The following is a 16,273-nucleotide window of genomic DNA, read 5'->3' as shown; positions in this document are numbered from 1 at the left end:
TCTTGTTTATTTACTTTATCAAGCCTGAACCATGAAATATATGAGAGAACATTGTGAATATTTTTAAATAAAATATTAATTGGTCCTTTTGAACAAACAAACAAAAAGTGGGGGGATCAACTTCCACAAATGACTTTTGATTTGTGTCATATTTGTTACATCCAATCAAAATGCTTTTCTCAAAAATAGAATAATAAACAGACATATCAAACATATTGGTATTTCCAAAAATCTGATTTGCCACTATTAATAAGTACAAGTGTCTCTTCTTACTCTTTTTTTGCCGCTACGTAAGCGTGAAGGTTTCCAACGTGTACCAACCGTCGTCGAGCAACGACAACAAATGCGGATGAACCAAAAAAAAAAAAGGCTTTCACTTTAAATATGCTTGAGTCCTTTTCATTCACAATTTTTTTTTTTAAATAATAAAATAATTTGGTCAAAAAGTGACAGCAGGCGCCCACAGAATCAGATGTGGACATCGATTGAGACTCACCTGATGACCGTTGGTGTGATTTCAGCACAAAAGAAAATGCTGAGGGTGCTGACAGCGTGAGAAGAGAACATGCCGATGATGGAGAAGGCCACGGAGAATTTCCTCTTCAGGCTGTCACGCAGGACTGCACGGAGGAAAAAATAAAGTAAAATAAATAAAGAGAGAAGGAAAATCACGTAGGAAAAAAACAGGCAACATTTCTCATTGCGATGTATCCAAGCAGACCATGAGGAGCGTACCTGTGTCGTACCGAAGACTGTATTTTCCAATCACTGGATCACATCAGTGGTTGGCATGTGGAGGGCAGAGCGGGAAAAAAAAAAAAAACGTTATTATCAAAATCAAGAAGACTGAATTGGACTTTCAGTGATTATTTATTTATTTATATCCTGCAGAAACAAATTTAATGTGGAAGTCAACCTTAAACATTCCTTGAAAATAATATATGTGACCTCACTAGTCTTAACATGACATTCTGATTAATATTACATTTGTGGAATATGAGTTAGGAAGCAAAATGCAGCCATTTTGCCACTTGCTGTCGCGTGTGACGATGACGTCATTGTTGCTCAGGCAACGACCAATCACAGCTCACTTGTTTTCTGAAGCAGACCTGTGATTGGTTGCAGCAAAATCCAGCCATTTTGATCCATTTCAGGGGGGCGGCCATTTTGCCACTTGCTGTCGACTGAAGATGACGTCACTGTTGCTCAGGCAACGGCCAATCACAGCTCACTTGTTTTCTGAAGCTGAGCTGTGACGGATAAAAACGGCTGGATTTTGCTGCTTAACTCGTATTCCACTAACGCAATATTAACCAGAATACCATATTAAGACTAGAGAACATATTGTCAAAAAATAATAATTCTTTGGGTTGACTTCCCCTTTAAGTGAAGTAAGTTGTGTTGTTGTTTTTTGTTTTGTCCAGCAAAGAGAAATAAAGCCTTTTGACTGACAATTGAGCAGGCCCAGCTGCAGCAGTGACGCAAGCGCCGTGATGATCATGAAAGTCAGAAGCCCCCCGCGGCGGCCCATCAGCCCGACCATGGGGCAGAGAGCCACGCAGGTCGCCACGGCGATGCCAGCCATGGTGTAGTAGTCTGTGTGGCACAAAGCGGTGGGCTGCGCCTCGGGGTCCATCATGCTGCGAGCGAAGCAGTGGTGGATCCCGTAGCCTGTCAAACTGCACAAACAGGCCATTTGGAGCGAGAGCCGACTCGGGAGTTGATTGACGCAGGTGAGACCAACTTACAGGATCAATAACACTTGCTAATGAATATGCAAAAGTGTTTACCTTTGCTTAGATGCGATCAACTCAGACTTCAATAACACATTGGAAACTCAAATATCTTGTTTACTTTTGAAGCACCGCCGAGACCACAAATGACTCACTGATCCAGTTTGAATTCACTTCTCAGATAAGTACAATCAAATGTTATGTCTTCATCCTGACGGCGAACGTTCTCACTATGAATGATTTTGTCATCTCATCTCCACGAACAGAGCAGGTTAGATGTGAAGGGTAAAAAGACAAAGCAAAGCAAAAGAGACTCACGAGTTGACGCACAGCACCACAATGTTCTTCCACAGGTTCCTGGTGCTCATCATCTTGACGATGCAGGTCCGCTGGGGCTTCTTGTGCAGCTCCTGCTCCAACTCTGCTTGAAGACACAACTTGGGTTCTTAATCGGTTGCAAAAGTATTCCATGCAATGAAGACAGCGGAGGCCCCAGAATGCAACCCAATCCAAAAATTTCAAAATATTTTACCATAGAAAAGTATTTACTTTTTGGTTAGAATTTGAAAAGTTGTTTTAAGAAACGTGCTTCATTTTTTAAAATGTTGACGCTAATGTTTTTTATTTCACTGCAAAAGAATATCAGCTCCAAATATCGGTTATCGGCTTCCTTGCCTACTAATAATCGGTATCGGCCCTGAAACAAAATGTCAGTCTCACTACTCACTACTTTCGGTTTGAGCTCCTGATGTTGACGGTTGAGCCCGTCCGCAAAATGTTTCACCTGAAAGAACTCTGCTGGGTTCACTTGTCATGTCAACTTGGTTCCTCCTTGCAATGCGCAGCATCATATCTTTTGAGCGTCGGTAGTGCTGAGTGGTCAACAGCCAGCGTAATGATTCGGGAAAAATCCTGCAGGGGGGGGAAAAGACGCATAGAAATGAAGCGCAAAGTCATGCCACGGTTTTGCCAAAGCAACAAGACAACTCACCAGACGTAGGGCAGCATCAAGACGAACGGGCTTATGATTACAATTTGCAGGAGCTGCCAGTCGTCTCGGTCCGGCCAATTGCGGCACAGCGCGGCCACGCCGGGCATCAGCAGCTGCCCCGCCACCATCAGGAAACTGGCCACCATCGTCATGGAGAAACGCCAGGCGGGCAAGCAAAGCTCAACCCCTGAAATGACAAAATAAAGGAATACAAATCCTGTGAAATGATCGGAAAAAATATCTTGAAGCTTTACGCTGCAATTGTCACCGTCATAAAATTGTATTCTGGTGGAGCCGGTCCTGAATGTCCTTTCTGAATAATTGGGGACTTTTGGTATTGATTCATCCATTGAGGTCACGCTTGCTTTTCAGCAAATCCATTTTGCTTAAAAGGGTCGGCTCATCTGACTCAGCAGCCATTTCCTCACCTCTGCATCCAAGATGATGCCGTTTAAAAGGTGTAGTCCACGTGGCAAGCGCTTTATGAAAGTGACCTTCATATTTGTGAGACGAGGAGGAGGGTGGGAGGGGCTTCATGTACAATAGTGTTCATTTCGTTAACGAAAACTAAATACAAATATTTTCGTCAATGTTAAAATAAATGTACATCAGTTATCCCTTATTTAGCTAGCTAGCGCCCACAGTGCTTGTTTACCTTTTAGGAAGCTAGCTAGCTAGCCAAACTGTGGCAGGGTTTTTACTTTCCGGACCTGGATTTGCCACCTCTGTAAATGAACACGTTATGACTTAATTTCAACATTTATGCCAGCATTTCCCTTTTTGTTGCCCCTTCCAACATGGCTGCCACTTTGGCGTGTTGGTTAGCCTGCTGCTATATAGCATGCTGTCCCGTTTCGTCTAGATAAAGAGCTATTTAAAACACAAAATACAACCACCAATCTCCAAACATGGCACAAGTTTCACGAGGTCTCTCGGAAAAAATGGCTGAACAAACAATATCCGCCATCAAGTCTGAGCTGGACAAATGAAAAACAATCCCCAATTCCCTGTGGTGGTTTCAACTGCTGCCATCTCGATTGGGATACGGCACACATGCGCACACGCACACGCACACAAACGGCACACAGGATGGCACAGACCTTTTGTTCTAGCTGAGTAGCAGAATGGTCTTACTTGTGCTGATTATCTCAGTGCCCCACCCCCCCTCGCCCCCCTATCCTCCCCTCATCCTGGTATCGCCTCACTCAACTGACATCCCCCGGCCCCCTCCCGCCTCGTCTCACCACTCAAGTGTTTCTCTCACCCGAGTCCCATCCCCCATGAACCATCCATATCCCCCCCCACACACACTCATTCACCAGGCGCTTCCTGAAATGAACAGTTGGTGAAAACAAAGACACAAGTGTGTGTGTGTGTGTGTGTGTGTGTGAGGAGGGGGGGGGGGGGGCACAAGCAAACTTGATGACATAGCTAGCTAGCTAGCACAAGCGGCTAAAGCCAAACTGTGGCAGAGTATTTACTTTCTGGACCTGGACTTGCCACCTCTGCCCCTTTTTTTCCTTTCAATTGTTATCAACACAATCTTACAGCACCGGAGTTCAGTGGTCACAAAACAAAGCAGCCCATCCTCAAATTAAAATGAAGAAACAAAGATGAGGAGGAAGGAGCTGGCTGCTAAGAGCTCCCTTAGGACGGCCCTGCAAGCTCCTCAATTAGCAACTCGTAAACACGTCCCAAACGGCGGCCAGACCCGAATATGCGCAGCGTCGGCACATTTGAGAGTTGATGGTGGACCGCTTGCTGTAGCGAGAGAAGCAAATGATGAAAGCTTTCAAATGGAGCTCAACAAAATAAGCGCGTGCGTGTGTGCTAATAATAAAACCGTTGTCGCCAGGGAGAGAGAGAGCGCCGAATAAAATGAAAGAGGTTCTAAAAGGAAGGATTCAGTGAAACTGGAAAGGGACAGAGATCAAATAGATTTAGAATTTGGATGTCGGTAGGAAGAATGTCAGAACAGTTTCTCTGTTAACATGCATGCAATAAGAACCACACGGCAGACCTTGTTCTAATTAAGACCATATTGTGACGATGACATTAACAAGAAGTAGAGTGTGCCTACATTCAAAGTCTGAAAACATATTGGAAATGTGAAGCGGACATTTTCAAATTCAGCCGTTTCGACTATGGTAAGGTGACCATATTCCCATTTCCCCCCCCAAAAAAGGACACTCGCCCCGGCCTTGAAATTGTAGTACCAGTTGCAGTCACACAGTGCCCTTCACTTCCTATTAGTCACGTCAATGCCAACCGGACATTTTCATGAATTTATTAAAAAAAAACAAAAAAACGTGTGTTCTAGATTGGCAGTACACATTTTGGCATTGACAAAAAAAGTAAACCTTCAGAAAACTAGATGAGAAACGAACAGAGGTGGCAATCCACGTCCAGTACGTAAAAACCTTAGCAGGTAAACGAGCACCTTGGGAGTTAGCTAAGGAGCTAGCTAGCTAGCACCTGAAAGTAAAAACCCTGCCACAGTTTGGCTTTAACCCCTGATGCTACCTAGCTAGCTAGCTCCCTAGCAGGTAAAGGAACACCATAGGAGCTAGCTAGCTAAAGCCAAACTGTGGCAGGGGTTTTACTCTCTAGACTGGACTTGGATTTGCCACATATCAGAGAAACTAAAATGAAAAAAGAATTGTAAGTATTTCATCATTATTTTCTTGTTTTTTTGTACTCTTCGTGATCTAGGTGAGGCTTTACTTCTTTTGCTTCCCCTCTCCTCTTTCACAAAGCGTGCTGCCAGCACAGAGGTCAAGCGGAGGGAAAACCACACGATTTGAATCAAAATAAAACCAAATAAAAACATTGCAATGACTTTAGCATCTGTTATTTTTTTCTCTGCTCTTCCTTCTCATACCAGAAACATTCTGCAGTGATGACAGAGAGGAAATAGAAACCCGGCGCGAGGGAGCAGAGCCAATAGCCGGCAAGTGTGCGTCAGGCAGGCGTGTACTTACTGAGCACGTAGAGAGAGAGCGCGAGGCCCGCCAAGCAGAAACCCTCAAAGAAGCGCAAGGTGCTGAACATGGTGACATTTACAGAGAAGGCAACACTCAAACCAAACACCAGCATGAAGAGCACAGAGACAATCAACACGGGGTGGCGACCGAACCTTGGAAGCAGAGAGAAGAAGAAACACAAAGAGCAGACAAAAGTGGTTAAAAGCAAACCCAGAATAGAACCACGCTAATCTCGTCAACAAGGCAAATCGGCCCATTGTTTGGCCGAGACGACGCGGGCCTCTAGTTTGAGGGGGGGACGTTTTTTGCTCAGTGGGTCATATTAGAAACACCGTGAAGCCATTTCTTGACATGGTTTCCATAGTTACTGATCCAAGACACAATGCTTAGGCTTTATTTTGCCAACAAGGCAGTTCAGTTGGCTTTCTCACAGGTCCCGATATCAAGAGTCTTGAAACTCACTTTTTGCTGTCATAAAATATAACACGGAAAGAAAATATGGCATCAAAACAAACTAAACAGCAAATTTGTGTCCTGATGAAAAGCATCGCATGTATAAAAACTAGGGGGTCAAAATGACTGCCTTCATTTTCAGATGAACAACACTCATTTTTTTTTACTTGTAAAGCGTGTACTGATGGAATTCCAGTCGCAACGCAGCAGACACGCCCACGTCAAAATTGAGCAGCAATAAATGTAAGAATAAAAATGCATATATTTGCGGAGACTGGGGTCAAGTTGTGGTTTACAATTTTAAAAATGTGATCAATTTCACAAGTTACTTTATAAGATAGCTCTTAATATGAAAAGAAAAACGCACTGAGCCGTCACTAAGGTCTTGCAAATGCAATTATGCCATCTAGTGGCAGAATTTTTTTAAAAAATATTTTTTAATTTTAACTAAATTTTATGAATTTTTATAAAATTGCTAAAAAAAAAAATCCCACTTTTATGTTAACAAGAGTATGAAAACTTTATTGTACATTCCAAACAGATATCAAATTTGCGATTAATCATGAGTTAACTATTGAAGTCATGCGATTAATTATGAATAAAAACTTCCATCGCCTGACGCCCCTAATAAAAACATACATCGACACAACTGCTGCCAAAAGGATAAAAACACAATAAAGCCATCGTCTTATTTCCGTGGTGGTCCCTTAAGTGCATGTGCGTGCGTGTCCATGTGTCGGCGAACGTGCGCACATAATATTCATGCTGCCACAGAGAAAAGTTATTACCTATAAGTTAGTCAATTATTCAATATGTGCAAACGTTTCTGGAATGCTCCATATGACTTATTATATGCAGGGATGTGCAATTGATTGAAATTCAATTACAATTTCAATTATTACAAAATCCAAAATAAATGTATTAATGCTCATTTTGAGTTGTTTACATTTGCACCTTTTTTTGTTTTAAAATGACTAGTTTAAAAAAATCTTGCTTGGTCCAAAAGGAACTTACATACGGTAATAATAGTGTTCCAAAATGTTGCATTTGTCTTAATATTTGTAAATGTTTAAACACTTTCTTGTTTCGTGACAAAAAAATAATCGTTTGAAAGATAATGATTTCAATCATTACCAATTTTTTTTTTTCCATAATGGAGCAGCCCTAACTTATTAACTCTTTGACTGCCAAAAACGTTAAATAACGTTTAATAAAATCCTATGGAGTGCCAAAGATGTTAAAAGACGTTTTTTTCAAAACAGAGGTGAAACTAACCATTTTCTATTGTTGATTACTGAAAAACGGAATAAGGTAGAAACAAACTTTTTTTTCTGATGAAAGATGAGAGTCCAATATTTCATTTGGTAGTATGTGTGTTTCCATAGTCCAAACACATAATTTTCTGTGGACCTTGAAAGATCAGTCAAAAATGCTTAAATCGGCTGGCACCCACGGCATCCCTTTTCTGAAAACGTCTGGCAGTCAAAGAGTTAAAAACAGACAACAGGAATGGAGAAGAAAGAAACATACCAGTCGGCCATGATACCCATCACGAGGTATCCAAATATGGAACCCACTAGCAGAGAAAATTTGGCAATATGGACCTTCCAGGCCGAGTCGCACACCAAGTTCCACTGCAAGCACAAACACAAGAAAAATCTCAAAAGACATTTCTCAGCTTTTGAGTACAACGAGCAGCAACGTAAACATCTGAGAACAGTTTGCAAGTTTCCAAGTGGCGTCTTTACCGAGCATTTGCAGGACGGACACGGTGCGGTGACGTGCGCTTATCGATTATCAAGTGGCGGCTTTCCGCTCTTTTCAAATCCACGTGAGTCGCTGAACACGCAAAGCAGCTCCCACCATTTGAAAGTCAGACAAGGACGCGTGTGCGTGCCCGATTACGATCGGTCTTGAACAGACGTTCGCGCGTCATTTACACGTCACCCCCCACATAGAAGCAAATATGTGGCGAAGCAGGATGAAAAAAAGAAGGTGAGAAACTAAAAAGGCTGGAAAAACAACGCGGCTCGACATAATGGCAGAAAAATCGATGAATTATTCAAATGATGTCAACTGCATTAGAGTCAATGGAGAGTTCGCTGGAGATGTCGAGACTGAAAGCACTGTTCAAATGTTTTTGCCCTCCTAAACATCATCATCATGTAAATGTTTAAAAGAATGAAAGATATCAAATTGTTCTCATGTAAACGGGGGGGGGAGGGGGGGGGAGTTGGAGGTGATGATAACACACATTTTGGTGTCAAGAAACTGAGAACATTTTCGGGTATTTTGATGCCGCTTCATCAAAAAATGACTTATTTTTTTTCAGATATTCCTTCTTTTTTTAAGAGCTAATAATACGCAACTTACGACATTGGTATTCTCTTTAGCTACAACTTTGATCAGGCTTTAGATGTCTTTTCAAGATTTTTTGGACTTTTTTTTGCAAATGTAACATTATTAACATTTTTACTTCTTTATTTTATATTTTAACCATGTTGAATTTAGTTATAGATGTGTAGAGCAGGTGAAATAATGTTAAACTCAATATAACTCGACCTTAACCTATCTGGTGCCTTGTTTTTGTCTAAAATTTCTTTTCAGTGTCCTGCGTGAGAAAGTTCAAAGCACACACACACACACACACACACACGCTGTTCCCACTACCATCAGGAGCTGTCAAGTTCAATCTGACATATTGAGATTCTGTTTTGGGGAGAAAAGGTGCAAACTGGCACACTGAGAATCTGTTATGTCTAAAAAAATGAACAGGTGCAGATCAACATAACATATTGTGAGAACCAATCTGTTGTCTTATTCAAAGGGGAGGAGAAGAGGCGTTTTTCTGTACAAACTGGGATTGTAATAAAGAGCTGTCTCTCAGGAGGGGGGGGGGGGGGGGGGCACGCACTCTTGGATGGCACTCTTTACGTGATATTCAACTGCGTGACCGGAGATCTCTGTAATAAATCATCCTTGCAAGGAGCTTTTTCACAAAGAAGTCTCATCTCCAATTTTTTGGACATGCAAAAGATTACAAATTTTATCTTCATTCAACACAAACCATGTAAAAATCAATCCAAAATTTTGAAAATTTGTCAATATTGGCAGTGAACAAATGAAAAAGCAGGCAACGTCGAAGCGCAAATTACTTCTTAGGAACGATCAAAGTACATTTTGTTGACTGTCAAAGCACATTTTATCCATCATTTAATTGTCAAAAATGTTGATAACTCAAAAATGAGACCCAATTCAATGAAACGGATGCCATTTCTGACTTAGCAGGCCAAAAGTACCCGGAAACTAGGGCCCGACCGATTTGCATTTTTTAGGGGGGGGTGCAGTGGCGAACACATCCAACATTCAAATTGAGGTCAGTAGGTGAGACCCGTTTGTCTTTGTATCAGATGCTACTGTTGTCTTGATGCTGAAGGCATGCAGCAAATGGTTGACGGATGTGAAGATTTGTGCCCCCTTAAATGGTGTCGTGCCTCTCGTTACCTTGGTAACCACATTCTGACTGAGTCCCGTGTGTAGCTCCAACGTCCTCTCCTTGCACGCGCACAGCACATCACCACCGCCGTCGCCGTCTTCATCCCCCGTGCCGTTGACTTGGAATTGAAGCGCGGGCACGTCGCCGGTACCGACGCCGGTTGCCGGGTACGATTCCGCGGTCCATTTGCTATCGTTCGCCAAAGGTTGCAAACACGTGCCGTTGGGTTGCGCCAGGAGAAAATAATCCGAGAACTGGCTAAAGCCTATGAACAATGCCGGTATCCAGGTCAGGACGACGAGCTGCTTCTGGTGCCTCCCGAACCCCCCGAGAGACGGCAGAACCGAGGCGTCGATGTGCGGCAGCAGCCTGGGTGCCGGCTGATCCAGCGGGGTGAAGCCGTTCTCGGGCGGGTGGTCCTGTGCCTGCGGGCGACCGGCTGCCATCGCTGTCCGACCCCGCGGAGCAGCTGGGCGCAACAGCCGGCCCAGCAAAAGCCACCCCCTCCTGCGTTAAGCCTCGTCCGACACAAAGAGGGTCACGGAATCTTGATCGTAGCAAAAAGAGAGGAGGGGGAGGGGGAGGGGGGGTGTTGCAAAAAAAGCGGGTGTGTGGTTTATGAATCGAGTCACATCCCAGTTGCCCTCATGTCGTCCGTGAGGGGTCCGAGTGCAGAGATTGTTTCAGGAGGCTGTGGGAAATCTCCCCGAGCTGCTCGGGCGAGCACGCAGAGCTTTGTATTCCATGTGCCCCCCTCCCACGGTGGGATCCATCCATGTGGAGCTGATGTGGGCCAGCCGGGCCTGCGTGCGTGCGTGCGTGCGTGCGAGCGGAATGAAGACAATATCATGGAAACATCTGCTGCCGCCCGCTCATCCGTGTGCGCCACAACGGGTCTCGGTCCAAGCCGAAGCGCGACCCCGCCGGAGGTCTTCAAGTCCAAATGATCCGGGGCCCCCTCCCATCGCCGGTTAGCTTGTTTGGTCTCTTACATTTAGAGACGCGGAGGAATATGTGGCTGCTTCGTCAATGGGACACGAACCCAAAGAGGGTCGCTGAAATTGTGAGGAGGAGGGGGTGGGGTGATTGGGGAGTGGGGGGGGGGGGGGGGGTGCTAAACCCGCCCTTCCCCGATTGCGCTATGCGCTGCGATTGGATGGTCTGCAAAAGGCGATTGCACCAGTGACGGGCATCTGCAGGCAACAATGATCTCTTTTGTGCACATTCTTACCCGAAAATCATTCAAGCAGGCTCAATAATATGTCGCTATCGTTTAACGGCATTTATTTTATATTGCGGATTTCAACGTCCCCGTGGATTGCTACTTATTTTATTGGCTACCTTTTCTTAACCTTTGGTTTGGAGCAGGTTTGAGAAGACAATAGAGCGCTTGGGTTCAACGGGTGATGTGACGCTATTTGGCCGCGCGGGGGCGACAAATTATCACAAAATTCACGCACGTCCTTGCGTCGTTTTCAATTTTCAGCACTAATGAAACGTCATTAAAAAAACATTTTTTTTTGCTGGGTCGTTACAAGGTCACATTGCTCAAGAGAGAAACATTAGCAAGTAGGGGGATTGACATTGGTATTATGGGCGTGCCTGTGACTGCAGCTGGTCCTTCCTGCGTGTGACCTTGAGATTCCAACTGTGACAGTGACATATTAAGGAGCCTGCACTGCAGTCAAAATAACAATGTTGGGCAGGTTGCACATGAATCCAGCAAAAAAAAAAAAAGAGCAAAGCGTTTGAATGCAAACTTTTTTTTGTTTTGTTGAATTGCTTTTTGTTACTGTGAGTTTGACCCCAGGCTTTCCCACAGCGTTGCTGAAGCATCTTTGAGGTCAAGTGCTCACTCATTTGCAACCTGCGGTTCTCGAGCCACATGGCTCTTTATTCCTCTCCTGTGGCTCATGGTGGATCTATAAAAATATTAGTAGAAATTAATGTATGTATTTTTACATATATATTTTTTTAGATAAAATATGATTTAAATGAATTATTAAATTAAAAAAAATATTATTCAAAAAAATTCACAGTCCATCTTTTGAAGTTATTAGAAAAAGAGCAGTGAAAATGTTTAAATACGACCTAATAATATCTAAAAAGTGAACATAAAAAGTCCAGAAGGGACGAGGAAAAGCAAAAAATTGCCAAAAATATTTAAAAAATGATAGTACAAAAGCAGAAAAAGTTTTAAATAGCCTTCAAATGTCTGAAAAAGAAAGAGGCAGAAAATTACCATATGTCCATAAAATTGGCAACAATGTGAGAAATTTGACAGAAACGTAGATCTCCTCTGCGGAAGTAAGATGGAGAAGCTGGACTAACTGCGTGTGCGTCATGTGTCAACCACACCCACATAGCACCGAGCAGCGCCGGCATTCCTGGTGCTTAAAACAGAAAGTGACCCCGCCTTGAAATTGTAACGAGGACGTATTAGAACGTCTGCTTGTAACATTGAATTTTCCAAGGGCAGGGTGAGATGCAAATAGAAGTCGTAAATGTTTTCATGCAGATTGCACTCCAGTAGAAAACATGACAACTTGATATAGAATGTTTCTAGTTATTCCACACTTACAGTATTGACAATAACTGTTTTTGCTTGTTGTTGTTGTTGCAAAGAATTTCTGTGTTTTGCTCTGCACGCTTGATTGGTTAAGCATGAATTTCAAACCAGTAGTAAAATAAAAATGTTACAATTTTGCACAATGATTCCGTGTGTGTTTTTAAATGCTTGGCCAATAAAGACGATTCTGATTCTCAACCTGAAGTGTGTAGCGAGATGATTTATTCCTGCGTGTGTCGGCCTAGAAGAAATGTGTGCATGACTTTCTGTTGTTCCTTTCAGAGCAGCGACCCAGACGAGCTCGGGTATCATTCAAACACCCTCTTTGTATTCAGCCCCCCCCTCCCCCTCTGCCGGTCATTGACTCCACGTCCCAGAAGGCGTATCCATGTCACCTTGCCGCACAGGTACAGCATTGGCACAGGACGAGCGACCTGGAGCCTTCCTGCCTGCTCACCTGCAGCCAACACGGTGGCTACATTTAGGATTCACGGTTAGCCTACTACAACTTTCAAAAGAACATTTTGATTGATTGATTGATTGATTGTGGGAATGCTAAAAAGCATTGCCACATGTTATTGTAATTTTTATTCTTCACATTTTTTTTTTTGCAATGCAATAACTCCCGCATAATTCTTTCGATTTACACCGTGGAAATTTCAACTTGATTAAAAAATTCACACGATCGTGGGTGCATATCGTCTGATTCAACTTTACTGACAGTATTCACACAATTTAACGTTAAATAACCTTCCCCCATTCATTTCCAATGGGACTGACGTTGGACACGCCCACTTCCAAACATTCAACTGATGATCATGACCAGCTCTCGACTGCTCAGAGGCACATTTGCTAAAATGCGTTGTCCAGTAACCAGGAGGTCGCCGGGATCGATTCCCGCTTGAAGCTCCTTAGCGTTAATGCAGTTGTCTTTAAAAAAAAAATAATAATAATAATAATAATTCATCCAACTACAATTGATCATTCGTAACTTATCTTTCGATTTACTTTATACGCATTCAGCTTTTATTATCATTCAGGTTTCAGCATTTCCACACAATTTATGCAGAAATTGCACTTTGTCTAGTTCATTTATTTATTATAATGGATGGGAAAATTACGTCCATGAAAATGAAACTGTGCCCGTTTTTTATTTTTTTACGCTAAGCGCACGGGCGCCAAAATTTGTCCCATGGAGTGGATTTGTGCAGATGTGTCAGCAGACGGAGCTGAAAGCTTTGCAGGGTCACACCCACGCGCATCGCAACAAAACCTGCTCGGCTTCTGTTCACCTTGCAGACGTCAACAATTCTTCACAATCTCGAAATGAGCTTTTAGTGAGTCCACATTCTGTGACGTCCAGAACGCATAACACAGCACTCGAGCAACTTTTCGCGCTGCTGCGGACAAGCAGTGCCAATACAAGTGGGCCATTGTGCACGTTGCTGCTTTTTTTTTGGGCCCTGAGATTGTTCGTTCTTGAAAGCACACATGCAGCCACACCCTCAACAAGCAAGGCAATTATTTCCACCACCTGACAGCACTTTTTTTTGCAAAATGACTGAAAAGGTTCACCTGACGTGTGCTTTTGCACAAAGCTGTCCGGTCGCGTGTGGGACCTGACATGATGATTTCAAATTGTCACGTTTGGTTTCCTTCTGGATTTCGATCAGGCTGTGGAAAGAAAACAAATCCCAGTTAGTCATGCAAAGGTGCGATGCCAGCGCATTCTCATTTTGCTCATCTTACAATGAACTGCGCAATATCGAATCAAATATGTTTTATGTCATTTGTACTGTTATTAACTCATTCACTGCCATAATTATTATTATTTTTTTTAAAGATAATTAAAAAAATTAGGGGCAAGAGGCGATTACAATTTTTTTTTGTAATTAATCGCATGTTAACTCTCGATTAATCACAAATTTTATATCTGTTCTAAAAGTACAATAAAAAAAATTCTAGGTTTTCATACTTTTGTTAACAAAAGTGGGAAAAAATGTTAAACTAATAGAAATAGTTCAAATGAATTTTTGACGTTCATAGCCGTCAATGGCAGTGAATGAAATAAAAAAATATATATATTATTAAAAATTCGGGGCATCAGGCGATTCGTTTTTAATCGTAATTAATTGCATAACTTCACTAGTTAACTCGCGATTATTCACAAATTTCATATCTGTTCTAAATGTACAATAAAAAAAATCTAGTTTTCATACTTTTGTTAACAAAAGTGTGGGGGGGGGGGATGTTAAACTAATAGAAATTGTTGAAATGAATTTTTGACGTTTATAGCCGTCAATGGCAGTGAATGAGTTAATTTTAAAAATTCTAACCAAAATTACAGGGAGCTTCCAGCGTCATCAGCATGTGTTAAGATAAATAAAAAAATAAATTACAAAAACACACACACACACAAAAAAAAGAGCAAATAAATAGTTTCCTAAGGTTTTGTACTATGTTTGACACTTTTTTCAATATAATTTCTTAATTCATTTTTTTGTTTTTATTAAAAAAAAAAAAAAGGTGTAGGGAGTTTCCAGTGTCATCATTGAGTGAAAATTTAAATAAATAAAAACTTCCCTGTATCTCACTGAGTGACAAATGCATGTGAATGTAAGCTAATTTACGGTTTTCTGTATCGGCTTTTATTCGTAAAAAGGCCAATGACGATATTTGTCGAAACGTCAAATACCCGGCACTGATAATTGGTCCATCCATACATACGAGTAAACGTAACAACCGTAGTTGCCTGATCCTGTCTGTCGGATGCAGGAACGAATGGTGGCTAACCTGCAAGACGCACGCCCAAACATTGCCGGCAGCAAGTGAACTACGAAGACGTGCTCCTGCCAGACTTCAAGTTCCAAACTTACTATGGTTGGACCAGCCGTCGGCGCTGCTAAAATACAACAACACGGTGACATTTTTCAGAAAGCGCAGCTGCAGTGGAATGCTGCCCTGCAAACGTCTGCGCAAGTTCACTTACGAGCCAAAAAAGCCAGTTCTTGTCTGTCATCCGCCGCAGGGCAAAACTTAATGGAAATCATTTGCTAAGAAAAGTCTGAGAAAAGTCTTACGGTGGTTTGTTGTGTTGATGAGGTGGAGACGAGGCCAAGCGACGCATACAGTCAAATAGAAGATCCCTTTGGAATTCTTGACTTTTAATTGATTCATTTAATATTGTTTAAAAAACGACATCACCGTTTTCTGTTAAGAGGTGGTAAGTGAAAATTGGGCTGGTCAGCAACCCTGTGACACACTCGAGAATGTCCGCCCCTGTATTATGTCAATCTCCAAAATGACAACCAAAGCAATACAAATCTATATGAAGTTGACATTTTATTTTGAGCAGCTACAGTATACGTTGTGGGCCGCTAAAAAAAAAAATGGAAGGTGGTTGCAAATGGCCCCCGCGCTGCAGTTTGGACACAGCACAAAATGTCATGCTCAACGCAGGTCCGACTGTAAACAGGAAGTGACGTGGAATAGTCGTTATGCCCCCAAAAAGATAGAAAGTGAGTTGTTAAAACAATGACGTATTCTGTCAGTTGGCGAGACTTGAAGTTGAAAAACACATTTCAAACACACTCAACTTGAGTGCATGTCAAGACATCACTAATGATCACGCACACACACGCTACATTCCTCAACAGCTGGCGATGTTAGCAGACTTGGGTGTGGAACTTTACTTAAACTAAACAGCCAGTGGTGCAACTAATGAGCGATTTCTTCAAGGCTTAACAGCGCACGCTACGCTTACTCATTCTTCCATCCATTTTGTTATGTAAGCGTCAAGGGAACGGAACCCGCTGACACTTGGGAGCGAGGTGGGGGCCACCCTGGGAAGAAGCGCTAGAACTACCTGCTCCCATTCACCTTTTTCATTTTCCTGACCAATTCCGCGAATGCCATGTCATGACGTATTACAAAAATATTCGCAGTTTGCTTGAAAACGGAATGATCATTTTGCTTCATGCATTTAAATAACTCGTGAACTAATCTGTATCCTCTCCATGTACAGCACCAAAGCCAAGACACGTTCAT

The 16,273-nt window shown here is 42.5% G+C and overlaps 1 protein-coding gene across 9 annotated transcripts in view; it reads right to left on the bottom strand.

The window, feature by feature from the left end:
- The window catches only part of slc22a23b (solute carrier family 22 member 23b), a 41,754-nt gene that overhangs the window by 2,659 nt on the left and 22,822 nt on the right, over positions 1-16,273 (bottom strand). For 8 of the 9 annotated variants that reach the window (XM_077583369.1, XM_077583368.1, XM_077583373.1 and 5 more), the window contains 9 exons: positions 13,802-13,900; positions 7,692-7,795; positions 5,706-5,860; positions 2,725-2,911; positions 2,518-2,645; positions 2,052-2,154; positions 1,453-1,679; positions 736-768; positions 497-620 (listed from right to left, as the gene is read on the bottom strand). In XM_077583369.1, the coding sequence (XP_077439495.1) occupies positions 497-620; positions 736-768; positions 1,453-1,679; positions 2,052-2,154; positions 2,518-2,645; positions 2,725-2,911; positions 5,706-5,860; positions 7,692-7,795; positions 13,802-13,852 (1,112 nt within the window). In that variant the 5' untranslated portion in view covers positions 13,853-13,900. Of the gene's footprint in view, positions 1-496; positions 621-735; positions 769-1,452; positions 1,680-2,051; positions 2,155-2,517; positions 2,646-2,724; positions 2,912-5,705; positions 5,861-7,691; positions 7,796-9,665; positions 10,726-13,801; positions 13,901-16,273 lie in introns of those variants that run through there. The other variant, XM_077583366.1, reaches the window with a different exon arrangement.

Source organism: Vanacampus margaritifer, chromosome 13, assembly GCF_051991255.1.
Source record: "Vanacampus margaritifer isolate UIUO_Vmar chromosome 13, RoL_Vmar_1.0, whole genome shotgun sequence".
Classification (NCBI taxonomy): Eukaryota; Metazoa; Chordata; class Actinopteri; order Syngnathiformes; family Syngnathidae; genus Vanacampus; species Vanacampus margaritifer.
This window is presented reverse-complemented; position numbering and strand designations above follow the sequence as displayed.